Below are 17,954 nucleotides of genomic sequence, written 5' to 3'. Positions count from 1 at the left end.
TAAAACAACAAACACAGACATCACACCAGACACACACCTGAATGGCAGTTGCATCTGGCATACTGAGACGCCGTACAAATAACTGGCTCTGTCCGCTGTGGCTGGTGACGTACCCCGAGCCCCAGGTGCCACTGTGCGGCCGTCCCGTGTTGTAGAACATAAAAGTGTCACTTCCTGACGTGGCGGTCAGGCACGTCTTGTAACAGTACGTTTTGGTCAAAGACCCATTTCCCCGCACTTCAATATAATGCGGCTCCCCTTTGAGGTCACGGCGCATGGCTACATTGTCATTTGGTTGCCCTCCACCTCCTCCACCTGCAGCTCTTCCTCCACCACCACCGGCTCCCACCTCTGGAACACTCTTCTTGGATACACAACATGGAGAGCAGGAGCCAGGCTGTGTGCAGTAGGCATGGCAACGCACAATGGCCAGAACAAAGATGGTGACCAGGAATACAAAGGTTGTGGCACACAGGGCAATGATGAGGTAGAGGGTGACATTGGAAAACTTTAGGGGGCTGTTTGGCCTGATGATGCGCTTGGGGTCAGGGGTCAACTTAGGTGGCAGCTCCATCACGTGCACATGGATGGTGGCCGTGGAGGAGAGTGGTGGCAAGCCGCTATCGTGCACCAGCACTGTCAGAAGGAAGGAGGTGGAGTTGTCCTCAATGACGCGCCTTGTGGTGCGGATCTCCCCTGTGTACTCGTGCACCTTGAACAGGTCGAGGTCTGCGTCGGTCTGCTCCAGGGCATAGAGCAGCCAAGCATTCTGCCCGGCATCGCTATCCCACGCAGTCACCTTGCTGACCAACACTCCTGCTTCAGCATTTTTCATTAGCGTCTCTGTGGTGCGGCTGCCATTGGAAGGTGGGTAGACTATCCTGGGCACATGGTCATTCTGATCCATAATGTAAATATACACTGTGGCCACACGGCTGAGGGGAGGCACACCATTGTCCTGGGCTTTGATCTGAAAGTGAAACTCTCTCAGCTTCTCAAAGTCGAAGGCTCGCAGGGCATAGGCTTGACCTTTATCAGGTCTGATGCTGATGTAGCTGGCTACAGGGATACCATGGTTGTTGTCATTCAGGACAGTATAGGTGATGCGTGCATTTTCTGCAGCATCAGCGTCTGTGGCCTTGACAACACACAGAGGTGCACCGGGAGCATTGTTCTCTGTGATGTAAACAGTATATGATGTTTGTTCAAAACGAGGTGGGTTGTCATTCACGTCTGCAACATCCACTTTAAAGGTCATTTGAGACGACAGGGGTGGGGTGCCTCCATCCACAGCGTTGACGGTGACATTGTAGGACGAGATGGTTTCCCGGTCCAGGAAAGCGGATGTGACGATGGTGTAGTGGTTCCGGAAAGATTTGATCCTAAATGGCAGATGGGGCATGATCTCCAGCATAACTTGTTTATTTAGTCCGGAATCACGGTCATTCACACTGATTAATGCTACAACTGTGTCAGCCCGGGCATCCTCGCGTACAGGGCTGGAGAGTGAAGACAGTACAATCTCAGGAATGTTGTCGTTGACATCCAAAACTTCTACAACTACTTTACAGTGAACTGCCACAGGAGCCGGCCCCTTGTCCATTGCTTGTATGTATATTTCATATGAGTTGGTCTCCTCATAGTCTATGTTGTTTTTCACCCTAATTTCCCCTGTGTCCGTGTCCATGGAAAACATCTGTCTGACTCTTTCTGGTGTGTAACTGCTGAAGGAGTAAAAAACCTCCCCATTTGAGCCCTCATCAGGGTCTGTTGCATTCAACTTGATCACGAGAGCGCCCCTTGGGGAGTTTTCGGACAGTTTTACTTTATACACGGAGCTGCTGAACGCAGGTACATTGTCATTGGCGTCAAGGACACGTACATTGATTTTGGCCGTGCCAGTTCGCTGCGGGGTGCCTCCATCTATTGCTGTTAGGATTAGCTGATGTGAGGGCGTCTGCTCGCGGTCAAATGGCTTTTTGAGAATAAACTCGATGTGCTTATCATTGTTAAAGGGCTTAATTGAGTCCAGCGCGAGGTGGTCGTTTGGGCTGAGGCGGTACTGCTTCACAGAGTTGGAGCCATCATCTGCGTCCTGAGCTCCCTCGATGTGAAAGCGGGACCCGGTGAGAGCGGACTCCGACACCTCGAGCTGATATTCATCTCGAGGGAATTGTGGCGCGTTATCGTTCACGTCCAAAATATCCACCTCCACGTTGTGCACCTCCAGTGGATTTTCTAAGACCACCTCCAGGTTGCGTGAACAGGTGCCACTGAACTCGCAAACTGTCTCTCGGTCAATGCGGTCACTCACCACCAGCATCCCGGTTTTGTGATTGATGGTGAAATATCTCCGTCCGCTGTCCGATGTGATTCTGATTCGTCGCGTGGAAAGTTTTCTCAGGTCCAAACCCAAATCCCGGACAATGTCACCGACCAATGCCCCGTTCTCCAGCTCCTCCGGAATAGAGTATCGGATTTGTGCAGTTGTAAGGCCACAGAGTACGAAAATAACGAAATACAAAGAAAAAGGCACTTTCTCATTCACACTGTAACAGCATTGCGCCGTTACAGCCATCGCAGGCAGGCAGAATTTGCAGACCGGTTGGAGAAATCTTTCCGCTTTCTCAGCTTGCTGTGCGAGCGCACCCGCCTCATTAAAAACGGGGGAATAGTCCGGCCATAACTCCCACTATGTGCAGGACGACCACGGCATCCCCTCTGGTGCCTGTTTAAAGACAAGCTTCCCCTGTACATCCATGTTTTCCTTTGTCTGTGCTGGCTGCTGTTTTTAAATTTCACTGGCTCTTTTCACTGATGCTGCCTATTGCTCTCCCCCTCCCTCCCTCCCTCTCTCTCTCTCTCTCTACATGCGATGGCGTCTGTGGGCAAAAGGGGAGGGGGAGCCACTCGCTCAAACGATGCATGGCTACATTTCAGCACCTCCGAATAAAATGATCGAGCACCATCTAATAAAAATAAAAAGAATCGGGAGTTTTATCTCATCTACAAATTTGGACGCCGTGCATGGAGCGGTCAATTTCATCGACACATTGATTTCAGGGAAAATATTTCGACACAATCGTTTTCCCTCTGTTTGTCAGCGCCACCGCCCTTTTCATTGTGCGCTGGGGAACTGATTTATGAACCAGCCATTTCGTCACTAATGCAAACCCGCAATTACTCGGGAACACTCGAGACAAATTGATAACCAGATTCCTGATGAAAGCAGAATACATATATTTTTTAATAAAAAGAAAAACATAAATAAACCAACTGTAAAAAAAATTAAATAATAAAAGACTCCATGCGAATTGGTGCAATAACTCTGTAATGTTCAGCGTATGACTTTGATTCACATTACTTCAATTTTGAATGAGGAGTAGCTTTTAGTGTCACACGAACCCTGTGAGACAATATGTTGCCGGCAGGAACCTGAAGACAGCAGCACAGCGCATGCGTGGTTAAACCTTGCAGGTTGTGACATGAACACCCAAATCATCAGACTCTGGCTGTCCTGTAATTACTCCCATGTCCTTAAATTGAATTCAGATTTGAATTAGATTCAAGTAAATTGGATTGCAATGCGTTCAACACGACAGAGAGAAACTGAAGATGTTGATATTCAATTTTAACCTAACACTGGAGCCACGACGGTGAAAACATAATCAATCCAAGTCCAGTTCACAGTATCGCGTTAATTGGGCCTGGAGAGCCACCCAGAACATAAATACCAATTAGTCTGACAAACAACAACGATGCGTAAGGTACCGACATTAAAACTGTGTTGATGTGATCCATCAGCCTTCAAACAAATGATATGCTGTGAAGTGGCCTTGTGAGACCATGAACCGTCTCGATTCACCCCGGCCACTGGGCCAAGATGAGCGTCCGTCCACATAATCTTTTTCCTCTCCTGGTGCGCTGCCACTCTCACCCACGCCCGGTCTGCCCACGGCGATGACAGCGCTTGGCATCCAGGGAGATGGGGAGAAGACAGTGACTCACTCAGATGCTAGTGGATGTGGGGATGTAGAGATTCAGAGTCACTCTTCACACTCCAAGGCGATGAGGAGGAGGTGGCGAAATGGGGGAGTTGGAGAAGCAGCCAAATGTCCGTTGAAGCAAGACAAATGATTAGAGTAAACAAAACCCTCTTCTGCATAAAATAAGTTTCTAAAACACTCAATTTGTGGTAGCTTATACCTCTAAAAGCATAATAACAATATGTTGCAGCCTACTGGTCAGTAATAAAATAATGTTCATTTAAATCTGAGATTTTTTTTGCCGATATTTGCAGTCTTTCGGCAAAACTGTTTCAAAATAATTTGGCATTCACTTCTCTCTCCGCATTATATCCCACTGAGCAGCAGTGATAACACAGAGTTTCTTTCAACCGGGTCTCTGAGGGTTCTACAGTCTGCCACGCTGACCGTGACATTTATCAGATTTTCCCGGTGGGACATGTGGACCTCTGTGTTTGTCAATGACACAAAAAAATGAAAACAAGAGTCATTTATCTCGCCAACAACAAAGGCAGAGCTGGATTCACACCTGAACTTTGCTGCCGTCCCTCTCATTCTCCTCATTTCGCCCTCTCTTCCGATGTGTTGGGATATATTACAGCTCTCTCGTACCTGTTTCAAATACGTCCATCTGTTTCGGAGGTAATTGCACGCCGCTGAGCTGTGTATTATTTCATTTGTCACCCAAGGGTTCTGCAGATAAAGCTATCACTATTATTTCACCTGCAGACAGACGCCTGTTACGCATCAACAAACACAGATTTCAAGGAGCTAATTGGATGATAGACCTGTGTTCATGTTTATCTTGTCTTAAAAAAGATACATGTCAACTTCGATCTCCCTCCTCGTCAATTAATTTACCTGACCTTGACATCTTTTATATCCCCCCCCCCCCCCACCCACCCCCATAAAGCCATCCATATTCTCACTTTCCCCAACCGTCTATCACCTACTTTCTCCAATCTGGAGAGTCTCCAGCTGCTCATCTGCAGTTCCAGATGAGAGCTGGCTGAGGGGCATACTGGGGTTTTAAGTGGAAACAGCTCATGTCTTCTGCAGACTGATACAGAAATCAGTGGTGATATACAACTCTGTGAAAGCTATGGGGAAGAGATATAATTGAAATTTAAAAAAGACTCCCTCTTTGTCAATTCTCTCTGCCAGAATACTTACCCCCCTCCCATCCCCCATTTCATCAATTATGCAGGACAGCCACCATATTAATAACATTCCCTTCACTAAGACTCATCCTCATTAACACTGTAAGCGACCACTCTAAAAGCCATTCATATTACTTCGCCTCAGAGTCTGTTATCTGGAATCCCCCCATTTTAGTGAGTCACATGACAGCAAGAGATCCACAGAGAAACGGGTCACGGATGGGCTATCATGAAGCAGGACTCCTTACATCACTCCCTCGGTCAACACATCAACAGAGGCAGTCATGCAAACTTAAAGGTCATTTGTGCCTTTAGGCATGCACGCTCACACAAACACACAGTACAACTATAACGACTCAAATGCTATCTAAGGACATCACTATTTTGTCTGAATGAATGTCAAAGCATCTTTTGCTGTTGTTTCCTATATTCTTAAATGGCAAGGAACAGCCATCAAGGGCTTTGATGAACAGATGCACTGACTGCAGGGAACAGGCACATGCAGGCTCTGAGAGGTTATACTGATGTTGACTGACTACTGGTTCACAGATGAATTTCATTATGTTTTCATATCCATGTTATTCAAAATGTCATAAAGGTTTGGTTTCGTGCCACTTTGCACAATGGCATTGTATTATGGATTACGCCATACTGGCAGAATGTTAGAGGCACAAATACTATTCTCCAAGCTAGTTCAAAAAGAAGGTGAGTGAGAAAAATGGAGGAAATGTCTGCAGGCTGTTGGGTGGGCGGCATCGTCTGTGGTGTCAGGAAATGTACTTTCCGATTTAGCTAAATAAAAAAGATGCACTGAAACGAAGACACTGCCAAAACAGACCTTTTCTAAGAAGAGACAGCAACAACATCTGCAACGAATGTTAACTAGTCTAAAGATGAATGCTTCCCTTGGTAGGTGTTATTATAGGATGCATAAATAAACATGTAGTTTTTGATGGAAAGAGGAAATATTTTTACATTTGTCAGCCAATCATAACAATGCTGTCCTTTGGTTATCGCTTCTACTGAAACAGAAATATGAAATAGGTACGATAACAAAACAGTATATTCAGTAAAATCTCACAATTGTTATATTTAGCATTTATGCTTCAGTAAAAAAAGGAAGAAGCAAATGCAATCCTACGGGTGGGAGAGGCCGACTGAGCAAAAGGGAGCAGCAGTGGGAGAGACAGTGAAATTGGTCCCTCTGTTGGATTAAGTCAGTAGTACAAGGGTTGGACACGTGATCATCAGCCCACTGCCCATCCACACAGGCTCTCATTGAGTCAAAGCACTAAAACATAATCCCAGCCATGAATGTGTGTGTGTTAGAGAGAGAGAGAGAGAGAGAGAGAGAGAGAGAGAGAGAGAGAGAGAGAGAGAGAGAGAGAGAGAGAGAGAGAGAGAGAGAGAAGGGCACAGATGTCAGACTGCAGTGGCAGTCATTTTCTCTCTCTCGTTTTCAACACAGTGACCGCAATGGATAAAGCAAGACACCCTCCAGAGGTGAGATGAGAAAAAGCAGTATAAAGCATACTGGTTGTAGAACCAACAGTACCACTGTCTGTAATTGGTAGAGCAAGCCATGTATTTATCATAAATAAATTATACATTTCACATACATGTATTGGACACTGTCTCCCTCACCAAAAAAGGAAATAAACAGCCAAGGTCATCTGCTCCAATGTATCACTAGCTTTGTCAGCATCACTTTCAAATAAAATGAAATAAACCTTCTAAAACAGAAAAATACAGACAGGTATATGGTATTAGCAAAAACAGACTGGTGAGTGGTAACTTTGTAAATGAGTTCATATGATAAAGCTGTGTTCTCGTACCTTCTCATTACACTTTCCTCGCAAGAACTTTCCCATTTTTAAATCTCCAAAACAAAAGTCCCGTGGCAAGCAAAATCCTTTTACTTTTACTCAGGACACAATAAGCGGGCACAGGACTGCATTCTCTGCATGGCTATGCCTGTTTGTGCTGATCCCTAGTGTATCTTGCTTTCAGAAATAAAGGGCATGTGAGAACTAAAAACAGCCCCCCCCCTCTCCTTGTTTGTCCTGCATAAATCAAACAGATTCTTGTTGTGGCACTGAACAAAGCTATCAGAAAACGCAGGCAGGCTTTGGATACTTCCCTCTTAGGATGCCCTGGCTTTGTATACTTGCCGAATGGGAGAGGACGGAACCCGTGGTTCTGAGCATGACAAAGCTAATCTAATGACTGCAAGAACATCCCGATGCCACTAAGAGGGAGCACGGGTGGAGGATGGTTTGGTGGAAGTGGGGGAGAAAGGGAGGGGTGGTGATAAGTTCTTCCTTTTATCTGTGACCAATTGTAAGCCTGTGATGTTCTCACTCAGCTGCAGGGCATGTATTTAATATTGTTTTTGTCCATCTCATCCTCAGAAGCTCCAGTTTTCTCACTATCTCATGCTCAAGGCTGAAGGCTGTGCTGCTGTATTTGTGACTTTCCCTAAAAACCCCTCTCCCTTTTTAGAACTGGTTCTCTAATCCAGCACACTTCTTCCTGGCTTGCTCACTTCCTTTACCATCCATCTGACTGGGCATTTCTGCTCAAGATGCTGCACATCTTCGGTTGCCATCTTTCTCTTTGTCTCTCTCTCTCTCTCTCTCTCCCCATCTCTCTCTCCATCTCTCGCCCCCCATTGTGTGAATCCCTGTTTCCTTCCTGCTTGCATCTCACATCACATGCTGAGGTCTGGGTGGGGGCGGGTACATACTGGCAGCTCCCTGGAAACAGACTAGTTCATCATTTCATTAAGGCTCAGAACAGTCTCCATGGTAACCACACATAGCAGCTAACCTCACTCACACAAAGGACACACCCTTGTAAAGGAAAAAAAACAGGAAGTGCTCCGCAAGATGTGTATGACAGCCGGACAGTGCATGAAGAAGAAGAATGAATATATTCTGTGTTAACCACTCTGCTACACTTTGGTGAGGTAAGGACATTCATACGTAATGCTTTAAGTCCATCTGTCGAACCATCTGTGTACGCCACCAAAATGACTGAGGTGAATGCCTCTAATGAGTGCAATCTATGAGCTGTGAACCACTTAGCTGTATGCTTCAACCAGGATGATGTAGCCTAGGGTAGAATCAATAATTTAATGCAGCACGGGGGAAGGCAGAGTTAGAAGCTTCCATCAGATACACTAAACCACAAGTCATCATGTTATGCACACGGCCCAAATGCAATAGCTCTCCCAATAGATCCTCAACGTATCTACTATTATCATCGTGGTTCTATACAACACCCACATCAGGCTATATCTGCTGTATGAAAAAAAAACAAGCAGAGTTTCGCATCTCCATAAAAAGAATATTCTGTAACAACACACTGGCACAGAAACACGGTGTTCTGATGGTTGCATAAAAGCCTCTCCTCCTCATCCGCCCTGGCTTTTGCCCCGCCCAACAGTTTTCGCCGTGATTGACAGTAGGTGTTGTCGGCCCCGCCCCGCCGCAGAGCAGAGGAGGAGGGAGAGCTGAGCCGAGCGGAGCCGATACCTCGATCGGTGCCGAAGCTTCCTGCTGCTGCAGAGAGTAGCGGAAAAGTACCTGCCCCTCCCCCCCCCCCCCCCCCCCTCTCTCTGCAGCATACAGAACGTGTACTGAACCACTTTTTTTTTACGCAGAGACAGCTCCAGGCATTGTTTCAGGAACCACAGTATGGAGAGCGTGTACTCTATAGCAGAGACTGTATCGGCGAGAGAGCGAGGCAACGAAAACACAGGTTCATTCAGACGCATGAAGCGCGCTGTCATTTTTAAATCACACGCTGACCCACTGAAGAGCTTCACATGGCCTATACGCACAGGCCTGCAATATGTGAAGTCTGTTTGAGAGCACATGAAGCCCTGGTTCAGTCTCCTTCACACTGAACCAACTAAACGAACTGAGGTTTGACAGATCAGCCGGACCACTCCCTGAAATGAGGTCACACCATCCGAGTGACTCAAAGCATCACAGATCCACCACAACACAATGTTGCCCTGTTAGCTTCACCGGAAATATCTGAACACACTCCAGCAGTTAGGAGCGATGATAACACCATTAAATAGGCTACATAACTAACACACAAATACAGCTAGATTTAACTACTGACAAATTCAATCAAAACAGAATCCACACAGCACCTGTGTACTTGGCATCAGTGGATCAGGGTTGACTCTGTACACACATTAGGGATGCTAATGAAAATATATTAGATGGTGTTTACGGCGCTCAAAGGCTGATGGCACACATGTCTGCAGAGATGGACATTAATTCCCTGTTAGTTCTCTCAGCTGCTCCCCTTCTCAGGGAGAGCTGGTGAGGTGAGAGGGGGAGGGGAAGGAGTTCTGGCAGCATAGAGGAGGAAGAGATATTGCAGAGGAATGGAAATGGAGAAATAAGAGCAGGCAGAGTAAGACAAATAAAGAAGAAAGAATAATAACTAGTGGATCAAATTGCAAACTATTGAATAATAGGGATGTGAGTATGTTGTTTCAATAATTAAATAATTTAAATTTGTATTTCATGAGCAGAGAAAAAGTATCCAAGAGACACAGATAATGTCGTAGGCTCACTATTCATTGACATTAACAGTAAAAAGACAGAGGCAAACTGACCCTTTCTCAGGGTGGTAATATATTGCTAGAGATACTATCCACGAAAAGTGCTGTGTTTAACAATACACTGGAATCTTGAAGTTATATTCCGAACAGCTGAGGGGAATGGCATAGTGAATTAAAAACATAAGACCTGTGGATTTTTCAGAAGGATATTACTGAACCAACTAAATACGTATGTATGTTATTGCTCTGCAAATGCAGGAATATTATGAGTACAAATGGGAGAGAGTTAAAAGCTCTAATGGTGAATAATGCAAAGAATAATGTGTGCCTCCAGAGAAGCAGAAACAGCTCAGGAGAAACCCATTCAATTGCGAGACTAGAACATATATGAATAAGCAATATCAAAGATAGACAAAAATATGTCTAACCAGCTATGGAAATAGTCCCTGTCGCTGTATCACACCCATGATCTGAACACACAGGTGTTTCACTTATTTTGCTGAATTCGATCTCTGCTCAAGACAGTGTGAGCATGTATTGTGCTTGATTAACATCTCCCTCACTTCCCTGTTGTACCTGGTAAGGTGGGACAAAGTACACCTTAATCATTGTCATTGGCCTTCTTCACAGAATACATTTAGACATGAACACAGTAGGGAAAGCACAGGTGTACATTATACATTTTATGACAGCTGAATTCAATTGAACTGCTTCAGGTTCAGGGTCCTGGCTCACTGTGACAGTTTGCAGAGACACAGAACAGAACATAGCAACCAAATGTTAATAATAACACTTCTGTTTTAATTAGGTTTTAATAGAATGATGAAGCTGTTTGTACTTTTGTCATCAAGGTACATTAATTTAAGTGTAAGACAGTGCACTACCGACAGCTTGAATACAGAACCAGGAAACATGTGTATAACCGACTAGAGCAACCAGACAACAAGTTATATGTGAAGGCTAAAATCGAAACTAAAGCAAATCAAAACAGAAGTCCAACTCAATAAGCATAGCTGCTGCCAGTAATTCCCTGTAATGCCACATAAGCCCTCCATCAAGACTCATGTCATCTTCAGCTCGACTCACTGGTTTCAATCAGCAAAAAAAGAAACTAGGTCACCACAGGTCATCAAAAAGCTGGTCACTAGGACTGTTTACTTCTGATTTTACAACCTAGCCATGACGTCGTTCACATGAAAGAAGCAGGGTTTGAAATTAGCCAAAGATCGACATGCTCATGTCCATGTAGGCTGCTTGTGAAGTAACAAAGTCAACACTTACTCAGATGGACTGAGGTGGTTTCCATGCAGCAGGAGGGCAATACAATGCACGCTACGTACAACGTGTCTTCGCTTGTGAACGACAACAGACGTTAGCTACTATCAGAATGGATGCAGTACCGCTTGAAGCAATTAGTGGCAGAACTGAGCGCAGTGCCGCTGACCAACAGGAACGGGGCGAAGAAGAAGCGCCTGGATTTTTAAATGTCGTGTTTACATTCTGGGAGTCTTTTGGCCTCACTGAGACGAAGCTGTTTCTGTGACATTAACGTCATCGTGGCTTATTGAACCCGATTGTTTGCTTAGCAGTTCAACTTATATCCGGTAAATTTAGGTTTTCAACACAATGGACCATAATATCAAGTCAACAACATCCGTGGTACGTTTTAAATGTGTGTTTAGTCGATTCCAAACATTCCCTGCTTGCTTAATCACTCAGCCTGGAGCCTATGGAGCCTGTATAGCGAAGCGGAAGTAGTGTGTTAGCTATGTTGGAACAGACATTTCGTGATACAGACCCCACGTAGTATCGCGTGCAGTAACCTGCCATACGCCATCCGTCTCTGTTGTTGTTTTTACAAAATACCATGTTTTCTGTAAACAAAATACAGTCTGATACTGTTGCGCCTATAGTCTATAATACATCATTATGTGAGGTTATTCTCGTTTTCTAATGTTTTCTAAACATCCAAGCTACAATTATTGGGCTGTGAGGTGGTATTAAGCACTCAATTGCACTTCGACATTCACTTAACCTACGGATACTTCTTTATTACGTGTTGATATGAAGTTATAGTTTTTGGCAGGACTACACACAAGTTTTCCGCTCTGTGAGCCTGTCATGGTGGACAATGAGCACAGGTCTAACAGGCGATTTCAGTACCATGGATAGCGCTTCTACCAAAGGCAGGCAGAGGAGGAGGAAAAAAAGTAGGCTGAAACAAATATTAGACAACACTTCTTCCAACTAAGCAGAGCTAGTAATGTATACTGGAGGAGACGGATTATTCAAAAGTAAAGTTGGTTGCCAACTCAGTGGGGAGGATTACATCTTACCTTGTCTGTGTTGGGTAAAGTATGAGTTCTGGTAAAAGTATCTCCTCCGTTAATACTGATCAGTTCACCATCTACAGGAGGAAACGGTCCGGGGTAAACCACTACGTCACTCTTCAGCGTGTCTGAGCTGAAACACACGTCATACTGCTGAGTAGCTTCAGAGTAAGACCAGCTCCCGTCAGGGTGGGTGGTGATCATCGGGGCGCTGTACCTGCTGAAACTGCCGTCTGTCCTGTGGCATTTGACAGCTATTAAACTGATGAGGCTCAGCAGAAAGATCACCGACACCGACGCAATTGCGATCAGCAGATACAGGTTCAAGTCAGAGAAGCTGTCCTCCTTTATGGGCACATGTCTGAACTGAGTCTGGATGTCAGCTGTGCTTTCAACCACCACCACCTCAATAGACACAGTAGCTGACAGGGAGGGTTCTCCGTTATCAGAAACCATCACCACCAAGGGGTGAGTTTTCAGGTCATTGTCACTCATTCTCCTCTTAGTCCTGATCTCTCCGGTGCTGGTTCCGATCCGGAAGAGGTTGTTTCCTTTGGGCTCAGAGAGGTGATAAGAGAGCAGCGCATTGTATCCAGAGTCTGCGTCTACAGCCCTGATCTTTGCCACAAAGTATCCCGCTTCAGCAGAATAGGGGATGCTCTCACTGTTAACGGAGCCGTGCTCAGAATAGGGCGCGAGGATCGTGGGACTGTTGTCATTCTCATCCAGGACTAAAACGTTCACAGTCACGTTGCTGCTGAGCGGAGGAACACCAGAGTCGGTGGCCTGAACTTTAAACTGAAACGTGTTTAACTCCTCGTAGTTAAAAGACTGCAGACTGACAATGTCTCCAGTCTCTGAGTTGACGTTTATGACCGACCCTATTATATTGTTTTTATGTTTTTTATTAATCACTGAATACGTTACTTTTGCATTTCCATCTAAATCCGGATCATCTGCAGTCATAGTATAAATAACGGCGCCTACGGGACTGTTCTCTTTGACGAAAATGTTTATTACGGGCTCCTTAAAACGAGGTGCGTTGTCATTGACATCAGACACGTGGACCGTAATAACGCTTGTACTGGAAAGATGCGGAACCCCTTCGTCACTCGCCTTTATTGTTACATTATATTGGGAAGCTCGTTCTCTGTCGAGAGTCCCGTCTACGACCAAAGAATAATGATTTTTATACGTGTTCTTAATTGTAAAGGGCACTGAATCAACTATTCTAACCTGAACAACGCCATTTTTATCTGCGTCGATATCTCTCACTGTTATAAGCCCAACCATTGTGTCTAGCGGTGCATCTTCCCTCACTATGTTGACTAAGGATGTTACTGATATTTCTGGTGGATTGTCATTAACATCCGTGATTTCAACGAGTACTTTACAATGAGATGCTCTTGGATTTGCTCCTTTGTCTTTTGCTTGAACCCGAATTTCAACTGCATTGTTTTTTTCGTGATCCAATTCACCATTTACCGTAATCTCCCCAGTTTGGTGATTAATGGAGAATTTATCAACATCATTATCATTGTCTTGGTTAATAAAAGAATAAAGTATTTCTCCGTTCAGCCCCTCATCTAAGTCCCGGGCATGCACAGAAATCACGGTGGCACCGTGCGCCGTGTTCTCGAGCACTGTGGCTTTATACAGCGGCTGGTCAAACATTGGAATATTATCATTTACATCTTGCACATTAACGGTGATTTGTAACGTGCCTGATTTCGGAGGTTTACCTCCATCTACAGCTGTCAGTGTAAGTTTGATAAGTGGCTGTTTCTCGCGGTCTAAGGCTTTCTGCAGCACCATATCAGCAGACATAGTCGGCTCTCCACCATTCTGTACATCCAGGGTGAAATGTTCATTTTGACTCAGCTTGTAGATTTTAACCGAATAACTGCCGACATCTGCATCGTAGGCCTTTGCTAGTGCAAATCTTTCACCAGGAAAAGCTAACTCTGACACGTTCAACACAATTCCCGGTATCCGAAAAGAGGGCGCGTTGTCATTTATATCCACAATTTTCACCTCAAAGCGAAAGAGATTCAGTGGGGAGTTCACGATGGCTTCCACTTCCAGAGAGCATTTCACATTACGAGAGCAGAGCTCCTCTCGGTCTATTCTGTCTTTCACCAAAAGTATCCCAGTCTTAACATCTGCCTCGAAATACCTCGTATTTGGTCCTGAAATCTGAAAACCGCGAGTCTCCAATTCTTGTACGTTCAGATGCAAGTCCTTCGCCAAATTACCGACAGTGGTGCCGGGGCTCGATTCCTCCGTAACAGAATACACAACCTGTGCTGCTGCAAGACTCCATATCCGAGATACATGGAACAAAAAAATAATCCAATGCCTGAAAATATTCCCTTGTTGCATTCTGTCTATTGCCTGCCAAACCAGTTAAGTCGAGAAATTCACACCAGCGGTAACATTGCTCAGTAATGATACATCCAGATCAGAGCCTCTCAAGTGAGAATGTGCTTCACTGCCACGAACAAAGAATTACAAACCTCTTAAACGAAAAGGGAGGAGCGTCGCATATGAAACGTGTTTACCTCTGTGAGCTGATGGCGACATCTTGTGGTAATTTGAAGTCAGAGGAAAGTAATAATAAAAAGTCAGGATGAAGTAGCAAATCTGAAGCGTAACTATATTCCAAGCGTCTTAAACTCACATACAAATTCAACACACATAACTTGATATTATAGCAAGAGTGGGTAGCCTATTATAACTATTTGAACAGGATTTGGAATGAGGGTAAATATCAAAAATGTTTTGGAAACTGCTAAATTGTTGGATACCAAACAAGGGCTAAAATAATTCACCAACAGGTCACCGAGGAACAAATTTAGACTGAAGCATTTCTTCATGTTCCACCCTTCAATGACAATATGAGCAACCTTGAATTGGTTTAATGAGAAGTATCAAAGACAAACAATAAAGTCTAAAACTTATTTTCATTGTGGTCCTGAAATGGTCAGCTGCATTAGCAATAGAATGGCTTTATGTTAAAAAGTAAAACATTTGATCACCGCCAACCTGTGTTTTGTGTGCCATCGCCCTTACCTTTTCTTTATTGGGTAAAGTCTGAGTCCGTGTAAATGTTTCCCCTCCGTTAATACTGATCAGTTCACCATCTACAGGAGGAAACGGTCCGGGGAAAACCACCATGTCACTCTTCAGCGTGTCTGAGCCGAAACACACGTCATACTGCTGAGTAGCTTTGGAGTAAGACCAGCTCCCGTCAGGGTGGGTGGTGATCATCGGGGCGCTGTACCTGCTGAAACTGCCGTCTGTCCTGTGGCATCTGACAGCTATTAAACTGATGAGGCTCAGCAGAAAGATCACTGACACCGACGCAATGGCGATCAGCAGATACAGGTTCAAGTCAGAGAAGCTGTCCTCCTTTATGGGCACATGTCTGAACTGAGTCTGGATGTCAGCTGTGCTTTCAACCACCACCACCTCAATAGACACAGTAGCTGACAGGGAGGGTTCTCCGTTATCAGAAACCATCACCACCAAGGGGTGAGTTTTCAGGTCATTGTCACTCATTCTCCTCTTCGTCCTGATCTCTCCGGTGCTGGTTCCGATCCGGAAGAGGTTGTTTCCTTTGGGTTCAGAGAGGTGATAAGAGAGCAGCGCATTGTATCCAGAGTCTGCGTCTACAGCCCTGATCTTTGCCACAAAGTATCCCGCTTCAGCAGAATAGGGGATGCTCTCACTGTTAACGGAGCCGTGCTCAGAATAGGGCGCGAGGATCGTGGGACTGTTGTCATTCTCATCCAGGACCAAAACGTTCACAGTCACATTGCTGCTGAGCGGAGGAACACCAGAGTCTGTGGCCTGAACTTTAAACTGAAACGTGTTTAACTCCTCGTAGTTAAAAGACTGCAGACTGACTATGTCTCCAGTCTCTGAGTTGACGTTAATAACACTAGTCAGTGGAATAGTTTTGGAAATACCAACTAATGATGAATATGTTACTTTTGCATTTTCTGCTGTATCAGGATCAACTGCTGTTATAGTAAAGATAGTAGCTCCCACTGCACTATTCTCTTTCACATATACATTAATCACAGGCTCTGAGAATAATGGGGCGTTGTCATTCACATCAGAAATGTGAACAGGAATAACACTGGTGCTGGAGAGAGGTGGGGTGCCTTCATCAGTAGCTATGATGGTGACATTATACTGAGGAACACTCTCTCTGTCAAGGGGTCCATCAACTGTCAATGAATAATAGTTTTTGTAGTTTAGCTTAAGTTTAAAAGGCACCGACCCGAGAATGTTAGCACTAGTGAGACCATTTTTACCCCCATCTTTATCTGTCACTGTCACCAAAGCGACCACTGTACCTACCTCAGCATCCTCTCTAACTGGGCTCATAAGAGAGGTAATAATGATTTCAGGTAAATTGTCATTAACATCAGTCACTTCCACTAACACTTTACCATGCACACTTCGAGAAGGTGTACCTTTATCTCTTGCCTGCACACGGATATCATAAGCTGTGTTCTCTTCATAGTCTATTTTTCCCCTTACACATATTTCCCCTGTATCTGGTTTTATCGAAAACAAAGCCTCAGGATTGAAATTCCCTCTCTCAATAAAAGAATACACAATCTCACCGTTTATTCCCTCATCTAAATCTGTTGCAGTTACAGTCAGTATTGGTGTCTGTAATGGAGCGTTTTCACTGACCTGGGCCTTATACAGAGGTTGACTAAATACTGGAACATTGTCATTTGTATCTATAACATGGACCACTATTTTTAACGTCCCTGACCTTGCTGGTTTTCCTCCGTCCAGAGCAGTTAAAGTAAGGTGGATAACAGACTGTTTCTCTCTGTCTAAAGCTTTCTGTAGCACCAGCTCAGCAGACTCGCTGTGCTGTCCGCCGCTCTGTACGTCCAAAGAGAAATACTCACTTGGAGTCAGCTTGTAGCTCTTTACCGAGTTACTGCCCGTGTCTGCGTCGTTAGCCACTGGGAGGAGATATCTCTCCCCGGTAAAAGAAGACTCCAAAATATTGAAAGTCTTTTCTTGTTCACGAAAATATGGCGCATTATCGTTAATATCAATAATTTGTACCTCTATGCGATGCAGAGTCATTGGATGGCTCAGAATGGCTTCGACGTTCAGGGAACATTTTTCCGTATTTGGGCAGAGCTCTTCACGATCAATCCGATCGCAAACATAGAGAGCAGCCGTTTTAAAATCCACGTCGAAATATTTCTTAGAATTGCCAGATGCAACTCTTAAATCCCGTTTTTCCAAGTCGTGAACATTAATCTGTAAATCCTTAGCGAGATTTCCCACGACCGTTCCTTTGTCAACCTCCTCGGAAACGGAGAACGAGAGCTGCGCTGTAGACCCATCACATAAACAAAGCAACGCTGTTATTTGTATCCAAATCGTGACTGTTAGTCCTCCACGTCCCATCGCTGCCACAGAATGAAAGAAATGATCATTTTCGAACATGTCCTCACTTAAGATGAATACCAGACGAAGCCCGTAACTGTCCTGTGACCATGTGTGTATTCTCTGACAAAGCAGGGCTGGACTACTGATGCTTCGTACGGAGAGGAGGAGCCTGGGGACAAAAGGAGCCTCCCGAATATTGTGGTCTCGAGCGACATCAACTGTTATTTTGGTGCTAATATACAAAGACCAAAAATACATACATATTATAGACTTAAATATAGCCTACATTTGCAGGAGGTCAAAGCAGATGAAAAGTATGTTTCAATGGAAAATGTAATTAAACCTCGTTCACAACAAACACAGGTTCTAATGTAAAAGCGATATCAGCTGGGTTTTTCCAAGGCACACCGTATTTCAGAAG

The 17,954-nt window shown here is 44.7% G+C and overlaps 1 protein-coding gene across 6 annotated transcripts in view; it reads right to left on the bottom strand.

The window, feature by feature from the left end:
• LOC306777142 (protocadherin alpha-C2-like) overlaps positions 1–17,954 on the bottom strand; it is a gene marked incomplete at its 5' end in the record, with an annotated part of 118,870 nt that overhangs the window by 14,685 nt on the left and 86,231 nt on the right. Inside the window, one exon of one of the 6 annotated variants that reach the window (XM_079268146.1) lies at positions 15,173–17,590. The exons of 4 other annotated variants lie outside the window; for them this stretch is intronic. In XM_079268146.1, the coding sequence (XP_079124272.1) occupies positions 15,173–17,590 (2,418 nt within the window). Of the gene's footprint in view, positions 1–37; positions 2,594–15,172; positions 17,591–17,954 lie in introns of those variants that run through there. One more of the 6 variants, XM_079268150.1, reaches the window with a different exon arrangement.

This window comes from Melanostigma gelatinosum, assembly GCF_949748355.1.
Source record: "Melanostigma gelatinosum genome assembly, chromosome: 5".
In the NCBI taxonomy this organism is placed as follows: Eukaryota; Metazoa; Chordata; class Actinopteri; order Perciformes; family Zoarcidae; genus Melanostigma; species Melanostigma gelatinosum.
The sequence above is the reverse complement of the archived record's forward strand: the minus strand, read 5'-3'. Positions and strand labels throughout refer to the sequence as shown.